The sequence below is a fragment of the Lontra canadensis genome, unplaced genomic scaffold (assembly GCF_010015895.1).
Source record: "Lontra canadensis isolate GAN:19392208 unplaced genomic scaffold, GSC_riverotter_1.0 scaffold173, whole genome shotgun sequence".
NCBI classification, from domain to species: Eukaryota; Metazoa; Chordata; class Mammalia; order Carnivora; family Mustelidae; genus Lontra; species Lontra canadensis.
Genome location: NW_022631167.1, coordinates 1,506,230 through 1,518,366, shown reverse-complemented (window position 1 = coordinate 1,518,366; position 12,137 = coordinate 1,506,230). Strand labels below are relative to the sequence as shown.

The 12,137-nt window shown below is 40.8% G+C and overlaps 1 protein-coding gene and 2 non-coding genes across 3 annotated transcripts in view; all 3 read left to right on the top strand.

Moving 5' to 3' along the window:
- SPTLC2 (serine palmitoyltransferase long chain base subunit 2) overlaps positions 1–12,137 on the top strand; it is a 101,853-nt gene that overhangs the window by 53,137 nt on the left and 36,579 nt on the right. Inside the window, exons 8-9 of the mRNA XM_032846250.1 lie at positions 32–251; positions 2,567–2,693. Coding sequence (XP_032702141.1) covers positions 32–251; positions 2,567–2,693 — 347 coding nt within the window. The remainder of the gene's footprint in view (positions 1–31; positions 252–2,566; positions 2,694–12,137) is intronic.
- TRNAK-CUU lies at positions 1,195–1,267 on the top strand. Its single transcript has one exon. It is a non-coding gene; the product is annotated as a tRNA-Lys (tRNA).
- On the top strand, positions 11,885–12,016 carry LOC116860281. The gene has a single exon (XR_004381300.1). It is a non-coding gene; the product is annotated as a small nucleolar RNA SNORA31 (small nucleolar RNA).

Below are 12,137 nucleotides of genomic sequence, written 5' to 3'. Positions count from 1 at the left end.
CAGTGTGTGTGTTTTGTATCCATTTTGCCAGCATGGAGGGATCTATTGTTCGCCTTCCTGAAGTGATTGCCCTTAAGAAGAAATACAAGGCATATTTGTACCTAGATGAAGCTCACAGCATTGGCGCCCTGGGCCCTACAGGCCGAGGCGTGGTGGATTACTTTGGCCTGGATCCTCAGGATGTGGATGTTATGATGGGGACATTCACGAAGAGCTTTGGGGCTTCTGGAGGCTACATCGGGGGGAAGAAGGTAAGCGGGCCCTGCGGATTGAGCAGCTAAGGGTGCAGGTGCTTCTGGCTACCACATTTGGTGACTCACATGGAGCAGATAAGCATCCCGAACTGGGATGTGGAGATCCTGAATTTGTTTGTGGTTTCGGCTCACACTGCCAGCGGGCTTCACACTTCAGCTGCTCAGTGAGAGATTCTGAACAACTAAAGGCTGGTTCTGTTCATTGTTTGTTGTTTTCTTATTTGAGCTTTGTCCTAAACGACATGCTGATCTGACATACAGAACACCCTCTTGTGTGAAAGGACGTGCAGTGGTGCTGCCTGTTTGCCAGTCTTCTTCTGGGTTTGACTTGCACCCGCAGTTTCCCAAAAGTAGTGAGTTTCTGAGAGCCATTGGGAACAGAAGACCGGTTTCCCCGCCCTTGGCCTCAAAGGCATCTTGGGTGAGCATAGAGACAGGAAGGAAAAGATTATTTTGCATGATCTGGTTTACTAGAAGGCATTGTAGTTTTCAATTTAAAAATTGTGTAATGAACTCTGAGGCATTTGAGAATCAGTATGGTGTGGTGGAAATTGTTGAACCCTGAGACAGAGGCCTAGGTTTGAATATTTCCCTAACATTGTGAGCCCTGGGGCAAAGCATTTATTAACCTTCCCATTTTCTTATCAGTAAAACAGAGATAAATATACCTAGCTTATAAACTTGTAGTAAAGGTTGAAAAAATAGTGTATGTCCATGCTACGACATGGATGAACTTGAAAGCATTGTGTTAATTTAAAGAAGTCAGTCGCAAAAGGTCACATATTATTTATTTTATGTGATATATCCAGAACAGGTAAATTAGAATGTAGATTAGTAGTTGCCAAGGGCTGAGGGGAAAAGGTGAGTGGAAGGTGACTGCAGGTGGGGATGAGGTTTTCTTTCTGAGTTAATGAAATGTTCTAAAATTAGATAGTGGGGTGCCTGGCTGGCCCAGTTGGTAGAGCATACGACTCTTGATCCTGAGGTCATGAGTTCAAATCCCATGTTGGGTGTGGAGCCTACTTAAAAACAAAATAGCTAACTAACTAACTAAATAAATATTTTCATAGTGATGAAAGTTGCACAGCTCTGTGAACATACTAAAGTCACTGAACTGTACACTTCAGAAAAGTGAATTATATCTCAATAAAACTTATTGTCAAAAAATACTCCAGAGTATTAATAAAAATACATTGTCCAGTGTTTTGTGGCATATAGTAGGAACTCATAAGTATCTTTAATTCCTTTTTAAAACTTGACATTAGGGAAGCTTAAAGCATGGACTTTCTCTTAGTCATGATTGTCTTTAGGGAAAACTCATTATTGGTTTCAGTCAAGTTTGATAGATTTTTTTACCTCAAATTTTTGTTAATGGGACCAGGCTGACTTTGGAGAGTTGTTTGCTTTTTGGTGAGATTTACTGCTAAACCAGAGGACTTAGAATAATACTCTGGGACATCATTTTTGTCTGGTATATCTGTGGTTTTGTGGCTTTTATACAGTTTTTAGTGTTTTTGAAGTGATGCACTCTTTTATAGTCATATTTTGTGTTTCCTTGTTGGGGTCTGGTACGTGAGCTATTTTGTGTGCCTGTTTTTTTTTGTTTTTGTTTTTTTTTTTAAAGATTTTATTTATTTGTCAGAGAGAGAGGGAGAGAGAGCAAGCACAAGCAGACAGAATGGCAGGCAGAGGCAGAGGGAGAAGCAGGCTCCCTGCCGAGCAAGGAGCCCGATGTGGGACTCGATCCCAGGACGCTGGGATCATGACCTGAGCCGAAGGCAGCTGCTTAACCAACTGAGCCACCCAGGCGTCCCTGTGTGCCTGTTTTATTGAAAGAGTTAGTGAAGTTAAAAGGAGAGAATAGGGATATACCACTGATTGTTTTGGACTCCTTGCAAGTGACATACAAAGTTTTTCTTCGTTCAGTGAGCTGGCTTTCCTGTTCTCATGAAAGACCCAGGGAATTTCTCAAAAGCAGTCCAAGCACTTTAATTCAGCGTTGTAGATCTATTCATAACATTAAGTGAGATGTTCTCCAAATTTAGAGGGCTTCTTTGAAGCTAGTTTTTCTTTCTTTCAAGTTGTGGCCTGTTTAAAAAACAAACAGCCCGAGTGAGGGTATTGGCATGTGTCAGACACAGTTGTCGCTGAGCGTGTCCTCTGACCACGGCAGATACCTTGCATCTCAGATGAGCGGCCCTCTTCCCGGGCTGTTGAGGGAGGAGGAATCTGCTTTTACCTGGAAGGCTGGCAGTGACATTGTGGAGAACTGAGGTTTCCCCTCTAATGCCTCGCTTCTGTGAACTCCCCAGGAGCTGATAGACTATCTGCGGACACATTCTCACAGTGCCGTGTATGCCACGTCACTGTCGCCACCGGTCGTGGAACAGATCGTCACCTCTATGAAGTGCATCATGGGGCAGGATGGCACGACCCTTGGTAAGTCTGTTTTCTTGGAAGATTTCCTCTGCTCCATAAATGCTTAGCAGTCAAACGAGCCCTTTTCCTTGAACTTTTTCTCTAAAATGAGGAGTCGGGTATATGGATGGGCTGAACTGGCAGGTGGGTGAGGCCTTGGTTGCTACGGACACTTTGCAGCATGTTTGATACACATGTGCCAGGAGAACTAGGCTGGCTTGCTTCCTGTTGAACTTTCTTGTCTATAGATGGTAACGCTTTAACCTTACTGTCTTACTGTCTTCATAAGTCTTCAGTGATAAGCTGCAGGGTCTTTCCTGAGTTGCACAATTTTTTTTTCTGAGTTGCACAATTTTATATGAAGATGTAACTGACTGTGTGTAACGATGTTTCATTCCTGTAGTATTTAAAAGCTGCTCTTTGCATGTATTAATGTCCTTGATTCATTGCCTTTCGAAAGAGTTTCTAATTGAACAATAGGTAATAAAAGGCATCCTGAATGTGTTTATTCTGTCTTTGGTGGAATTTGTAGTCCAAACTAGGAGCGTTGACATGAACACACTGAAATGAACAATGAATAAAATGGGACACTTGCTTTCTCTTTTACTTTTATTCTGCACCACTAGAGGGCAGTGTTGATTGCAGAAAAGTTAGAACAATTGTGATTTTTGTTTTGTTTTGTTTTTTTCACTTCTAAAAGTATTTCCATTGTATGAGACGTTCATTAATTTTACTTGCTTTTTAAATGCTTCTAAAATGAGTTTTATTCTTGTAAAAGATTTTACACTATCAGCCTTGAGCTCTCTACTTTTCATTTATATAATATTTTAAGATTCATTTGATTTGCATTGTAAAACAAGAAGGAAGTAGTCTGATTTTGATTGATGCAAACCTGTTTTCTTAAATCGGAGTTTTTTCCCAGTTTTTTTTTTTTTTTTTCTGATCTGTAGTATATCCTTATTATCTCTAGCGAGAGATTTTTGGAAATAGATTTTCAGCGTGTTGATAATTTTCAGTCTCATGAATTGATTCCTTGGAGAAGAAAATAGTTCATTCATGTTGTGAGCACAGCATGGAGTCTGGGGAGTAACCCCCTCTTAACATTAGCTACGTTACCATCCCTTCTTCCTCATGGTGTTCGTAGAAGTAGTGTGTTTTGATCTGAGATATATATTTATATAGCTAGCAATTATCTAGTTACTTCACATAAGTGCATCAACCTTATTGATTCAGCATACAGACAGGTAACTAAAATGAATGGCTAATAGCTGTCAGAGTTCATTTTGGATAATTTCTTTGCCCTGTCCTAGAATGTGGATCTGTGTGATGTGTGACCTCTGCATGAATGACTTATCTGTACTAAGTAGTGAAATCTAGGCTCTGCCGGTGGTGAGAAAATGAAATGTGGTAATTAGTTACAGGCTTTGGGTTAGCACTCATTTTCCAGTTTATTTATTGCCTCTCTGACCACCCCCGAAGCTTAGTGGTGCGAAACAACAGCCATCGGATTGTGCTCACAGATTCTGCAGGTCAGGAATTCGGTCAGGGCACAGCAGGGATGGCTTGTCTTTGCTCCGAAATATCTGGGGCTGGAGCTGCCGGGGAAGACCCAAGCCCCAGGCTGGGATCATCTGGAAGCTTCTTCCCTCCATGTCACTTGGGCCGAAGTGACTTGAACACTGGGCTCAGCTGAGGCCATTGACCAGAGCACCTTCATGTGACCTCCCTGTGAGGCATGGGCTCCTTGTCGCATGGTGACTGGGGATCCAGAGGGGGGTGCTTCAGAGCAAGCGTTCCCTAAGAACCTGATGAAACCCCATGACCTTGGCTGATCTGTTGTTAACAAGCGGCTCACTGAGGCCAGTCCAGACTGTAGGGCGTGGGAAATCAGACTCTGCATCAAATGGGAAGTGGGTCCAAGAATTTGTGGCCATTTTCACAATTTGCCACTACCAGCTTTTATATATTTTAAAATTTGCTCTCTGAAACTTTTAATTAGTATAGGCAAACTTCCTTTTTGCCACATTGCTTCTCTGCCAAAATAGAGGATAATAAAAATGTAACCCAAGGGGCACCTGGGTAGCTCAGTGGGTTAAGCCTCTGCCTTCCGCTCAGGTCATGATTTCAGGGTCCTGGGATCAAGCCCCTGCATCAGGCTCTCTGCTCAGCAGGGAGTCTGCTTCCCCCCTCTCTCTCTGTCTGCCTCTCTGCCTACTTGTGCTCTCTCTTCCTCTGTCAAATAAATAAATAAAAGTCTTAAAAAAAAAAAAAAAGTAACCCAAAGTAGAGAGAAGTACCATCTTTCTTGAATCTGGTTACCTGATCTTAATTACATTTGACCTGATTTCTTTTATATTTGAGTGTGTGAGGTAATGCTTATTTTTATGGCATCATAAAATGCATCTTCTTACTGTTCTTGTAGTAGAAAGAAAGTGTGAATCAAGCCACAGCCCTTTGTGCCTTAAGGTGACCTTTAAAAATAGGTACCTGCAATTAATTTACCTGGGTGTGAGTTTGTAGTAGAAGTGGCCTGCCCTGAGAGAAACTTATATGTTCAAGACATTGAATTTCATTCATTCCACACACACTGAGTATCTCACTCCTTGTTAGACTCTGAATCAGAATCCACAAGAAATGGGCATACAAGCAGATGATTTGAGAGGAGTATATATACTTGGGGAGTGCTCAAGATGCAGAGGATAGAGTCTTGTTGTATCAGTCCTGGAGAGTACTGTAACATTGAAAAATTGAAATTTTACTAATCACTTTGCCAAATATCCGCCTTCTGTGTGCTAGGTGCTATCACTAGACACTCCTGATGCATCAAGGATGAAAAACCCCAAACTTTTTGCATAATGGGGTTTCTAGTACAGGAAGTAAATTATACAGTGTGCTAGAAAATAAGTACCCCGGGAGAAAGGGAAGTAGGGAAGGTGGGTGACCAGGGGTTCTGGGGAACCAGTTTACAATTTTAAACAAAACGGTCGCTGAGAAGATAAGACTTTAGCAAGAATATGAAGAAGGTGAGGACTTGGCCCTGAAAATCCAGGAATAAAAAGGCCTAGGGAGGGAGGCCACTCTGTTCAGGACCAGCAAGGAGACCACTGTGGCCTGAGCATAGTAGTGTAGGCAGAGGGGTTGTGGGGAAGGGTAGAGGTGCACAGGATGGCAGTTCTGATGGGAAGCAGACTTGTGAAGGGTGTTAGGGTGACACAAAAAAACATAGACACACTGGTTCTCTTGCCCTAAAATCAAATTCAGATTCTGATTCAGTATCGAACTCAAGATTCCTGTGAATCTGTGGGCTGCTTCATGCTGACAGGCTTCTCGCATGCATCAGACAGGTGAAGAACATTATTGGTCCTTCATATTTTATGAAAAGGTACAGAAAATAATGTACCCGTGATCCCATATTTTTACTGTTAATATCTCACCCCATATATGTCACTTTTTAAAAATAAAAAGATAACTAAAGCTCCCTTTAGTGTCCCTTCTTGATTTTTTTCTCTCACCCCTTCCCCAGAGATAATCATTATCCTGAAATTGTCTCTTTCTGTACTTTTATGCTTTGACTGTGAATTGTATCCATATAGTATCCATATAGTAAGTATCCCTCACTGTTTGCAGGCTCACTATTTGCTGTGACGATTTTCAGGAATGCTTGTGAGATTTAACTGTCTGAATCAAAAGCCACCTTGATAAATTGTCATGTGTACAGCACTCATGTTCTCAGCTGGGCACGAGTCCAGGGGGAGACTGTAGAGTGCATTTCCGCCGTGCTTCTGCTCTTTCCCTGATAGGACCCAGTCTCCTGTCGTCTTGAGTTGTTAAATATGTTGTGCAATATCTCTTGTCATCTTCCCCACGTTACCGATGAAAATGTCCTGAGACATGTAGAAAAACCTGTGAATAAAGTAGGTGAGTAAAGGAGGCCCACAGATGTCCCTGCATTTGCAGAACTTGTAGGAGTGCTAAAGCTCATGGAGACAAGGGATGGCCCACCTGGGACCATGATGGACTCCATATTGTCCCACATCACTGAGTCATCACACACGCGAGAGCACTTCTGTTGTCTCAGGGTAAAAGTAAGTCACTGTATTTTAGATGCTGTCCATTTTATAGAAATTCTTGGCAGGTTATTATGTAGATAATAACTTGGGAAAAAATACCGTTTGGAGTTTTGGGTGAGCTAGGAACATGTGATTTTTCCTATTTTTGAATGATGTAATGTAGACTCAGCTACCTGAAAATTCACACTGTAACACACATTTAGGAACAGACTGCATTCCAATAACAAGGACTGTCTGTGTTGTTTTGTGTGTGTGGTGGGTTGTTTTTTTCCCCAAATATTTTTATTTGAGAGTGAGAGAGAGAGAGAGAGTGCCAGAGCATGAGCAGGGGAGGAGCAGGGGGAGAGGGAGAAGCAGACTCCCTGCTGAGTAGGGAGCCCGATGCAGGGCCCTGAGATCATGACCTGAGCCAAAGGCAGAAACAGTTAACTGACAGAGCCACCCAGATGCTCCTGTTGTTTTGTGTTTTTAAATGTTACATAAATTGGTCATATTGGGGAAGTTGTTCCATAACTCATATTATTTGTTTGCATTATTCCTGTTGAGTGTGAGGTTCTTAGTCATTATTTTCACTGTTGTGTAATATTCACCGAGTATTACCACAGCTTCTGTGTTCATTACTCTGCTGATGGACATTTAGGCTGTTAGCTTTATTTTTTTTTTTAAGATTTTATTTGTTTATTTGAGAGAGAGAGTGTGTGAGAGGGGGGAGGGTCAGAGGGAGAAGCAGACTCCGCACTGAGCAAGGAGCCTGACGCAGAACTCCATCCCAGGACTCCAGGATCATGATCTGAGCCGAAGGCAGCTGCCACCCAAGCGCCCCCCACTTTTATAAAAATTTTTATCTATTTGAGATAGAGCACAAGCAGGGAGGAGGGTCAGAGGGAGAGAGAGAGAAGGATAATAATTCTTTACCACTGTTGTCTCTCAAACTGAGAGAAATGGCTTTTCTTTAAATCTTGTTTATAATAATGTTTTATAAAAGTTTTCCTTTTTGATATCGTAGAATTTGTGAGTCTTTTCCCATATAGATAATGTGTTTGTGCCTTAAACAATCTTTTCTTTAGTCCCTGTCAGATGTATCTTCTGCAAGTGTTTATTGCTTTCTTCTACTGTTTTGTATGAATTAATTAATTGGTGGTATGTGTTTCTGTACAGCTATATGTGTGTGCATGATTTATTTTAGGGGTATTTTTCATTTTCATCTTGGATTATCTAGACTTTCTAGAACCATACATTTTAATACTGTACTGTTCTTCAGTTTCTATATTTGAAGAAATTTGCCTGGAACGAATCAGGTTTACATCTGAGCTGCACAATATTTTCTGTGTCTCATTGAATTTCCATACTGCTGTGGATTGGAAATGGGGGAAGCTGAAAGGCTGTGTCTTTTGTGCTAATACCCTTTTTCTCCCAAAAGCCCTGTTTCACAGCTTTATAATATCACAGATTTATGATTTTGTCTCACAGAGCCAGTGTTTAGTGTTTGAACACAGTGTTTCGTTTGAAGTATGTATGCAAGTCAATCAGTAGGCTAACTGCTAGTGTTACAGTTGGTGTCCAGTCCTATAATACCAAACATATAATGAAATCTCTAAGCCTTGCCTTTTCATTATAATTTTGACTGTCTCAAGTATTTTATGTTACTTGATTTTGATCTTTTTTTCCATAACTGATAGTGTAGCTACAGCACAATTCCAATGAGCCTGTAAAGTTTATTATTGTCTCATTCAGTATGTCTAGTAACTTCTGGTTTTGTCTTGAAGCTTCTCAGTTGCATGTTAAATTTTTCTTAAAGATTTATTTACTTATTTTTAGAAAAGAGAGAGTGCTCAGGGGTGACAGGGGTGGGGAGAGGGAGAGAGAATCCATGCAGACTCTGTGCTGAGCACTGAGCCCAACCCGGGGCTCGATCCCAGGACCCTGAGATCATGACCTGAGCTGAAATCAAGAGTCGGCTGCTTAACCGACTGCGCCACCCAGGCACCCCAAGCCCTGTGTTATCTTATGAGTCTTCACATTTGTTTTGTCCCTTTAGCATACAACTTTGGTAATACAAAGATGAAATGGAGTAAAGTATTAGAATAATGGTGATAAAATACTGCTATATTTCTCTCTATATATATATATATATAAAATACTGTTACAGAAAGAGAGAGACTGTCCCAAAAATGCACTTTCAGTTAATAAGCAGTATCATTGGGCAGTAACTCCAAAAGCTTGTTGGCCAGGTGACAGAGGTCGGCAACCAATAGCTTAGGGATGTCACTGTATAATGTGTGAAAGCTCACTAACCCTTGATGTAGTTTTTCTTTTTTCTTTTTTAAGATTTTATTTATTTATTTGACAGAGAGAGAGAGCACAAGTAGGCAGAGAGGCAGGCAGAGAGAGGGGGAGGAAGTAGGCTCCCTGCCAAGCAGAGAGCCCGATTAGGGACTCGATCCCAGGACCCTGAGATCATGACCTGAGCCAAAGGCGGAGGCTTAACCCACTGAGCCACCAGGTGCCCTAACCCTTTATTTTTAGTTTTTCTATGTCATGTCAGCTCCCCCGTTAGGACCCTTGTCTTGTTCCTTCTTTGCATCTTAAATAGTGCCTATATCAGGAACTTAGAGTCAGTAATTGTTTGACTTGATTTTTCACAAAATTGTTATGTCTTCCTAAAGTAGAATATAAACTCCATGAAAACATGGAGTTTTGGCTCTCTTGATCACTTTATTGCTTCTGTTGAAAACCATGTTTGGCACATAGTAGGCATGCAGTAAATGCTTGGTAGATGGTTAAATGAATACTTTGGTGCCTTGAAGAGAGGCATTTTAAGAGTTAATGACCTATGATTTAGTCCTTATTATATTCTTTGTGTTCTTAAATGATGAGGACTTAAGAAATTTATAGACCTAAGAGGATAAGATCCCTCATTCACATATAGGATTATTCTTGAATGGAAGCCTCGTGTATACTGACCAGTGTTCTTAGAATTATAGGACTCGGGGAAAAAATATGATAAATTTAAGATTGATAATTTAGTTTTAAAGATATAAATGTATCTTTGATTTGATGCTGTTACTGATTTTCTCTTAATGGGATAAATCTTCAGACTTTGATGAAACAGGTAGTTTGGCCTTTGCTCTCCTAGCCAGGTCCTCTTGTAACCAGAAGCAACCATTTGTAAGCTCGCTTTCCAAGCCCAGGAGGCATTTGTTCCACTCCAACTGGCAGGTGTATCTCATCAGTAAAAAGGAAATGGAGCTTAGGTATCATTGGAGGAACATTCTAAATCAGATTAGGATAGAGATGCTAAACTTAGTTTCTTATAAATAGGATTTATAGCTAACTAAAACAGATTAGACTTGAGCTAAAATGTATATATTTGCTTATCATTAAATACTTCACTTGGGTTTTAAGGTTGTCTATTAATATCTGTTATTTTAAGCAAAGATGCGACCTGTGTCAGAATGTAGGATTTATGGCAGGGTGTATTTTCACAGGGGCTACTGTTCTTTCTCCAGTTATGAGCTTAATATGATTTTTTTCTTTTTCCCTTCCAAGCCAGAATTAGTGGATCTAAAATGGTTGTTTTATAATGATAATACAATGAGCTATGAAATGGTGAACGATTCATCTTCATTTAAGATGAAATTAAGACTAAAATGTGACTTGGGGCACCTGCGTGGCTCTGTCGTTAAAACGTCTGCCTTCAGCTCAGCTTATCATCCCAGGGTCCTGGGATCGAGCCCCGCATCAAGCTCCCTACTGAATGGGAAGCCTGCTTCTCCCTCTCCCTCTCCCACTCCGCCTGCTTATGTTCCCTCTCTTGTTGTCTCTCTCTCTCTCTCTCTGTCAAATAAATAAATAAAATCTTTAAAAGATAAAAAATAAAAGCCTTTAAAAAAATAAACTAAAATGTGACCTGAATTATTAGGGGTTAAAAAAAGAGAAATCACTTAGCTTTGATACTTGGAAGACTTTCTTTTGTTTAATACAAGCAGAGTAAAATCATATTATTGCTTTTAATTAGTTTCGAGTTTATAGGATCAGTTACAGGTAAAGCATGGGAAGTTTAGCAGTGGCTATAAACCAGGTATAAATAAGAAGAATCTTGACAGTGTAAACTGTGGCAGACTGGAGGTGTGGAAAGGGGTAAAGGAAGGTGAGGGACATGGAAGTGTATCAGTTTCTGTTATGTACTTGGTGGAAAGTCAATGGGTACTATCTTGTTTATAAATGAGCACATTTTGAAGTGAAGGAATCGGCTTTAGGTTTATGAAGGTGACTGGCCACTAGAATTAAAAACAAAGCTTGGTGGTGATTAGTCAAGAAAACATGGAAAGTAGCCGGAGCACAGCTGTTCTCACCACACCACCAGGTAGGGCTGCTGGAAGGGGAAGCAGAGGGCTAAGCACATTGAGCTCTGTAGTGCTAGCTGTCAGAGATGCCCGAAGGAGAACCTGGCACTGGTTCCTGGGATGGGAAAGGAGGTGGTTGGCCGAGGAGGGGAGGGGGGACTTCTGTACTTTATATTTAATATTCTGTACTGCTTGAATTTTATTTTACCATATGAATATGTTACTTTTACGACTAAGACTTTCTTGTTATCAGCTTCCACAGTACATGAAAACCTTCTATGGGAATAAATCTTGCTTAAAATACTACTGCATATATACAATGGAATACTATGCAGCCATCAAAAGAAATGGAATCTTGCCATTTGCGATGACATGGATGGAACTAGAGGGTATAATGCTTAGCAAAATAAGTCAATCAGAGAAAGACAATTATATCTCCCTGATATGAGGAAGTTGAGAGGCAGTGTTGGGGGGTTGGGGGGTAGGAAAAGAATAAATGAAACAAGATGGGATCAGGAGGGAGACAAACCATAAGAGACTCTTAATCTCACAAAACAAACTGAGGGTTGCTGAGGGGTGGGGGGTAGGGAAAGGGTGGTGGGGTTATGGACACTGGGGAGGGTATGTGCTATGGTGAGTGCTGTGAAGTGTGTAAACCTGGTGATTCACAGACCTGTACCCCTGGGGCTAATAATACATTATATGTTAATAAAAATAAATAAATAAAAATACGACTGAAGGTAAGGCTTAAACATACTCACAAAGTATACATGGTTGATTGTTAAGAAATGTTCTCATGCATCCATTTGACAGACCTGGAGCAGTTCCTGTCTGCTGCTAAGGTTTCTACTAGAGATGCAAGAAAAAAGTCCTCGCGCTTTCTGTCTGTCTCATTGTGGCAGTCAAGATTGAATGGGGGAGTACAGGCTAAAAGGGGGGAAATTTCTGCAACTCAAGTAAACCTTGTCAACAGTGAAGATCTTGGTTTACTCCAAAGTGTCTAAAATTGGAGTTTATGGAAAGTGTTGGAAAAGAATTTCCCAGACCCT